The 7,500-nt window shown below is 35.6% G+C and overlaps 1 protein-coding gene across 3 annotated transcripts in view; it reads right to left on the bottom strand.

Moving 5' to 3' along the window:
• Window positions 1-7,500, bottom strand: part of lrp4 (low density lipoprotein receptor-related protein 4) — a 73,923-nt gene that overhangs the window by 578 nt on the left and 65,845 nt on the right. Inside the window, exons 31-38 of one of the 3 annotated variants that reach the window (XM_043245689.1) lie at window positions 5,857-5,965; window positions 5,443-5,635; window positions 3,026-3,136; window positions 2,271-2,376; window positions 2,142-2,194; window positions 1,977-2,064; window positions 1,756-1,897; window positions 1,519-1,596 (exon numbers count right to left, since the gene is read on the bottom strand). In XM_043245689.1, coding sequence (XP_043101624.1) covers window positions 1,555-1,596; window positions 1,756-1,897; window positions 1,977-2,064; window positions 2,142-2,194; window positions 2,271-2,376; window positions 3,026-3,136; window positions 5,443-5,635; window positions 5,857-5,965 — 844 coding nt within the window. In that variant the 3' untranslated portion in view covers window positions 1,519-1,554. The remainder of the gene's footprint in view (window positions 1-1,518; window positions 1,597-1,755; window positions 1,898-1,976; window positions 2,065-2,141; window positions 2,195-2,270; window positions 2,377-3,025; window positions 3,137-5,442; window positions 5,636-5,856; window positions 5,966-7,500) is intronic. The other 2 variants (XM_043245687.1, XM_043245688.1) reach the window with 2 other exon arrangements.

Genomic DNA, 7,500 nt, shown 5'->3' with positions numbered 1-7,500 from the left:
AGCTTTCCTTTAATCGCTAACGTGACCACAGACTGAACGAAATTAAGCATTGCTTGCTAACTGGCTGAACTAAACTGGTCTAACGGTGCACTTAAGTGTAACCGATGGCAGCTATTCAACTTAATTCATTGCATATCGTTCTATTAAAAGTTATCAGACTTTATCAAGAGGAATTTGCTTCGGACACGGTTTAACTTGCCATTTTTTATAACCGTTTCCGATACTATAGCTAATAAACGGACGATGTGAAAAGAGCTAAAGGTGTCTGAATAAATTTTGATATGACTGACGTTAGTAGAAGTGCACTTTAGCAAACAAAAAGAGTACAAAATAATGCAATTATATAAAAGAACATGTACAAGTGTAAAACGCATGCAATGTTTTCAGACACTAAACTGCATGTTAAATAACTTAATGTTTAAAGAGAGGTCATTTATATTTAAGTTAAATACAATTAATTGAAATTTAGAGCCACTTAATAGTTACTAATAACTGAAAAATGAAAAATGTAGTCACTCTCAGGTCATCCAAGATTGAGATCAATTTGTTTCTTCATCAAATTTGGAGAAATGTAGCATTACATCACTTCCTCTGCAGGGAATGGGTGCCGTCAGAATCTCAAAAACACAATACACCGCTCCAGTCTATCGATTAATGTCACGCCAAGCAAAGAATTGCATGTTTTTAGGAAAAAAAAAATATATAAAGATGTTTTCAATTTGAAGCAATCGCTTTTGGCTAAAATATCCATTATATTGATTTCTCCAGAGAAAAGGTCATTTCCTCCTAATCAGGAAAGAAACCTGCACTGATCGTATTTTAGTTATAACGTTTAATGATGGATTTGTTTCTCACGAACGAGTTTTTCGAGTCTCCAGACGTTAACTGCCGGACTGGAGCGCTGTGTGTTATTGTGATGTTTTTATCGACTCTCATTCTGACGGCACCCATTCACCGCAGAGGATCGAGCCCTGCAACGCCCCTCAGCGGTGAATGGGTGCCGTCAGAATTAAAAGTTTATGGTCGGTTGAACCTACGCGTTTATGATACGATGAAGCTGAAATGTAAATTAAATTTAAGACTGAACAACAATAAAAATTACACTTCAGTTCACATGCGCATTCTATCCAATACAATTAAGCACACTTCTTTATCACTAATGTTAACGCATAGAATTAGAATAGAGTCAAACTGCACTCACAACCCGTTTACTTCTATAAAGTGATGCACTGACCGGTTGGGGAACTTAATGCTGATTTAAAAAAATAAAATAAAATAATAAATCGTACAGCACTTCCATTCATGACACTCAAAAAACAAACACTGCACTTCACAGGCAATCCATGCAAGCTCAGGCAGAAACTACGCTTTAACTCTATTATCGTTTTAAACTCTAATGCATAAATCGATTGCATGCAAGAAGGGAAAAGGTGCTGGGTTTGAGGTCGAGCGGTCGGTCACAATCACACGGCCGGCTTTAAATACGGGAAGCAGTGTTTTCCCAATTTGTTGAACTACCTTGTCTGCCATTCTGACGAAAATAAAAGGGGGATGTCAAAAGATGAAAGGAGAAAGGGAGTTGTAAGGATGATTGAGCTGTCATGGGAAAAAAAAAAAAAAGGATGAGCGCGATCCGAGACTCACGGAAAAATATAAATGTAAAAGCCAACTGGTCTTGATGAGAACAGCTGTATCTCAGTCGTGGCTAACGACAGCGCATCTATACGACTCGAAAGCAAACGCGCTAAACGATACCTCTTTTTTATATCGCAGCTGGTTGTTCACGGCGGGCTTCTGCGCCGTCTCTATTTTAACCTCTTGTGTTGACGTCCTGTACGAAGGGTTGCTGTAGGTCAGGTTGCTCACTCCCGGATCGGCAAACTTGAACTTCTTGTGCCTTGAAAGCGAACGAGAACGACACAGTCAAGTATTTATGCCGAGCGGCCGAGGAAAAGTGACGCTCTGGTAAAGCTCACCTGTAAATGATGAAGGCGGCGATGAGTATCAGGATGGCCAGGATCGACAGAGCTCCACCGATCACGTAGCTGATGTGAGGGCTCTCGTCTTCATGCGGAGAAGAGCAGGCGGGTCAGTTCATGCTCGATTTACTCTTATGCAAAATCAGAGTTGGGATTATTTACCGCGAGGTGCAGACACCACATTGTTCTGGATGCAGTCCTCTAGATCAGTACAACTGTGAGGAGAAAAATGGAGTTTACTGACAGTATTTCACTTAGTTGGTAAAGATTGAACGGCCGTGGTGGACTTACTTGTCCCTCGACAGGCCCTGATGAGGTTTCTCTGTGGGGTGTTTTTTGGGGACCTGAGTGCCTTTGGAGTCTTTCTCGGGTGCCGTGGGAATGTAACCGGAGACTGGTCCAGACACAGAATTCAAATATTACAGACTCGGTTTACAGTGTTTCTTACTTGCAATGGAAAAATGCTTATATAGGCCAAAATCTGACTCATGCATATATGATAATCAGTGTTGCACTCACTGCATAAAATGTAAAAAAAAAAAAATAATAATATATATATATATATATATATATATATATATATATATATATATATATATATATATATATAAATTAATATATTAAATATATAACATTTATATATAATAACCTTTATAAAGATATATATATATTAATATACTTGCATATATCTAAATGATATATATATATATAGATATTTCTAATATATAAATAGAATTTATATATATATTTATATATATATGCAAAATAAATATGTAAGAATTATTTATTTGTTATTATAAAAAGGTTTATAATGAACTGAAACTGAAAGTAACGAAGGCATGCAAATATACATAAATATTCACTTTGTTTAATTAAAATAAAATGAAATTAATAAAAGCACATTAGAAGAGCTAATATATTAGATATTATTAAATACACTAAACATACAGAAATAATACTACAATGCATTGAGGTTGAACTAGTAAATGTAAAGTAAATATATTCAAATATCATAGTTTATCAATATATATGCGTGTTATACTATATATAGCAAGGTCTGCCGTCGGGCTCGTCTGGACACGCACACACAAAACTGTTCCCCCGCGCAAGACACAAGTGTGTGCAGCCCCCGTTATTCACACCGCAGTGATTAGTTCCTAGAAAGACAGCAAATCTTACGTGTCTTCATCATCACACACGCTGATATTACCAAAACACACAATGATAAGCACATCCACACGTGATAAAACTTGATTATGCACAGTTTGACTTAGCTTTCAAATAAGCATATAAAAGACCAGTGAGTCATCTTCTGGACATTTTCTTTAATGAAAGAAAATGATGAACTTCTCTTCAAATGAGCTCCTGAATTTGTTGTGAGAAATTAATGTTTTGTTTTGGAAATTTGGAAAAAAACTAAATGTGTGGGAACTAAAAAGTGTTGGGAAAGAATTAAAAAAATAATAATAAATATATTAATTAAAAAATTATATATATATTATAATATATATATATATAATATATATATATATATTTTTAATTAAGGCTAAATACATACACATACATTATATATATATATATGTGTATGTATTTAGTGCTATCAAACAATTAATCACATTCAAATAAATAAAAGTTTTTGTTTGCGTGTGTGTGTTCTGTATATATTTATTATATAATATAAAATATAAAATATTAAATTTATATATAAAACACACAGTATGTATCTCAATGTCTATATTTTTATTATATAAAAAAATTAAATATATATATATATATATATACTACAATGCATTGAGGTTGTACCCTTTAGTCAATGAAAAAAAAACTATATGGTTCAACCTGACAAAAGTAATTAAAATTCTATAAATGTTAACCAACGAAAGTCAGACACTGTTTTTCAACCATGCTTCAACAAGGTAAAAAAATAAACTCATGAAACAGACCTGGACAAAAATGATGGACTAACTTAATACACTTTTTGAGGCAATCACTGCAATCAAACGCTTCCTGTAACTGTCAATGAGACTTCTGCACCTCTCAGCAGGTATTTTGCCCCTCCTCATGAGCAAACTGCTCCAGTGTCCAGTTTGAAGGGTGCCTTTTCCAGACTGCATGATTCAGCTCCTAGAAAGATGCAAAGGATTGAGGTCAGGGCTCATAGAAGGCCACTTTCAGTCATCAGCCATTCACGGTGTGTTTTGGGTCATATTACCAAAACACACAATGATAAGCGCACTGAGACCAAGCTTTCTGACACGCTATAATTTCTCTGATTATAGTCACAGTTTGACTTGTACCCTTCACAATAAGACATATAAAAGCACCAGAACATAACAGAGTCCTCCATGTTTCACTGGACATTTTCTTTAATGAACAGAAAATGATGAACTTTTGTCTCAAATGAGCTCCTGAATTTGTTGTGTCAAATGTAGTTTGGCATATTCCAGTCTTTTTTTTTGATATTTTTCAACAATGGTGTCCTCCTTGGTCGTCTCCCATGTAGTCCACTTTGGCTCAAACAACGACGGATGGTGCGATCTGACAAAGAATTAAAAGTTTGTCACCTTGAAATAAAGTCTTTATATATTTGTTAAAATTATCCGTCTCTTAGATTTGTCATCAATTTTCCTCCTATATATCCATAGGTTGGCTATATCCCATATATAAATATATATATACTATATATATATATATATATATATATATATATATATTTATATATGCTTGTCTATAATTTTTTTCTGATCTCTTGAGACAACTCTTTCCTTTGCTTCCTCTGGTCCATGCAGTGTAAACACATATCACCAAACAACACAGTGATTATATATATATATAGGCCCAATGGCTGATTAGGTTTAGACACCTGTGATGCTAATTAGTGGACACACCTTAATTAACATGTCCTTTGGTCAAAATAAGTGTTTTTAGGGTTTTTTGTCCATGCCTGTTTCGTGAGTTTATTTTTTTAAATAATTCTGTTGAAGCATGGATGAAAAATTATGACTTTCATAACATTTAAAATTTTTATTTATATTAAATTTATAAGTTATGACCATTGTGACTTTTTCTTTCATTAGACACACAGTCCACGTCTGTATATATATATATACACACACACACACACACACACACACACCACAAATCACACAAACTTATTTTGGATGTGATTAATAGCGAACAATAATTTGACTGCACTAATTATATTATATTTCTCGTTTAATTATTAAACAGGATATCCAAGTGATATATAGATATATCTAAATATGGACTAATTTCAAGAATATAAATAAAGCCAGGTTTAATCACATAATGCACCAATTGCATGTTTAATCATTTGATACAAACGCAATGAATCAAACAGAGAAGTATTAGTTATCAGTTTACTCTCCATTTACCTGTAGTGGCTTGCTTTAATAATAATTATTAAGTTGAGTTGAGTTGAGTCTCAACAAGTCAGTCTTACCGGTCTGTCTTTGTGGCGACACCACTATGATGTCCATGAGGCCCTCTACATTAGCCAGCACAGTTTCCTTACTACGACCTGTATGCTTATCTACTCGCTGAATAGACTTGGTCTGCCAGTCCGTCCAGTAAATCCAGCGGTCTTGCTGTGAGATTCGGGAAAAAGGAGTTAAAGGAGAGTATACCGGTTTCAACTGGGGACAAAGAAAGGGGGTAAAAAAAAGGGGGAGGGAAGGAAAGATGGGAAGAAAAAGGAGGGTCAGAAAATGGAGAGATGCAAAGGAAGAGAACAACATGCTAAGGTTATAAATGCAGAGACATAAGTGAAAGAGGACGGGTCAGTGGAGCGGAGGGTGATGAAGGTGCAGGTGAGTGATAGATTAAGTGAGGGTGAGGATCAGATATGGAAAGGTACCTGCGTGAGGGCAAACGGGTGTGATACGGGGCTGATGAGATTTTGACGCAGTTTGCCATTCAAGTCTGAACTTTCTATGCGGTCCAAGTGCGCATCCACCCAAAAGATCCTACACACGAAATCACGTGAAGTTTCAGTTACGTGTTCTCCAAAACCTTTGAAGGTACTTGCCATGATTGTCGCGCGAAACGGAGTCGGAAACGCTTAAAAGAACTTGCAAATAAGCATACATACAAAGTGAAAAATAAGAGATACCCCCCATTAAAAAAAAAAGTTGAAATTCGCCATCAGGTGGTCGAGACGTTTTCTATTGCAGTAAATGTTCGGGACGTGTCTAAACACGGTTTAACCTCTTAACTGTCGACCTTTCGAAACCTCTTTTGGCCGAAGCAAAAGCATTTGGAACGTTTTTTGATCCACTTCAAATGTTGGCCTAGGTATGTAAAATCGAGTTACAAAATATTTTAGAATCTAAAATTGCCATAAAATCTAATATTTCAAATTTGAAGTCAAAAAACAAGGTAACAGTGAGATTTAGTTCGTTGTGCCAAAAATCCATCCTTTTTCGCAATATTACTTCTACCACCAATTACAAAACATTGAATATTCCAACTAAATATTTTGTCAAGTTTAGAAATACTGTGGTAAATCTTGTAATACGACACTAGACCCCACCCACTAAGGGGAGGTGACAACTGAAAGGTTTTAAAATGCCATTTCCGTGAAAATGCAATGTCTGATTTCAAATGTTTTTTTACAGGATGCATTGAGTGTTGAGATTTCAAACCACATCTAATATACGATTCTTACTAAAACGTTGGAGTGCCGACCGTCTAATCATAACAGTTAAGAGGTTAAATATCTGATTTGCGATGCAATATCCGTTTGATTTAACTGAAAACAGTAGTATAAAAGCAATATAATGTTTAATTAGAATAAATCTCTTTTCTTAGCCCTCCTCCTCCCCAGCACCACCTGTCTGTCTGATCGTGTCTATCATTACTGCGACCGAATGCTGTATTTCCCCTAAAAATAGGACACTGAGATACCATAATTAAAGCAATATATTCAAAGCTAATAAATCTCTTATTTACACAGCTCTCCTCCTCCCCAGCACCACCTGTCCGTCTTTGGGACCCCTAATTTACCCCAGTGATGGGACACTAACCGTGCCTTATTCATGGAAAGTACCTGAACAGTCAAAGCCAGTTGTTGTTAGTGGTAAAGTGGCACTGAAAACAAAGTATAACTATATAGGTGTACAACTGAAGACAGAAAGGAAGAGACATCCAAATCAAATGAAATGAAACTTATTAATCAAAATCTGCAGTAGTGTGTATGTTACATCTAAGCCACATACACACTGGAAGCCAGTGATAACGGTGTTTAAATGTGCTAGTGAATCCCCCAAAACTAATGACTAACAGTGATGACCACGACTGTAAACTAGAAGAATGAGTACCAACCTGTTCGTTATTAAAAATCAAAACATGGATGAAATAACCACCGTTGACAGAGGCACCATTTTGTTCATGCTTTGTACGTTTGTTGCTTTCAAGAACTCACTCTTGTTGCAATCCTGCCAATCATGACCAAAGGGTGTACGTGTAAATATGGCTTTGCAACTTCGAGTTGAATTTTTTG

The sequence above is a fragment of the Puntigrus tetrazona genome, chromosome 7 (genome assembly GCF_018831695.1).
Source record: "Puntigrus tetrazona isolate hp1 chromosome 7, ASM1883169v1, whole genome shotgun sequence".
NCBI classification, from domain to species: domain Eukaryota; kingdom Metazoa; phylum Chordata; class Actinopteri; order Cypriniformes; family Cyprinidae; genus Puntigrus; species Puntigrus tetrazona.
Note: the sequence above shows the minus strand (reverse complement) of the source record. Positions and strands in the feature narration are given on the sequence as shown.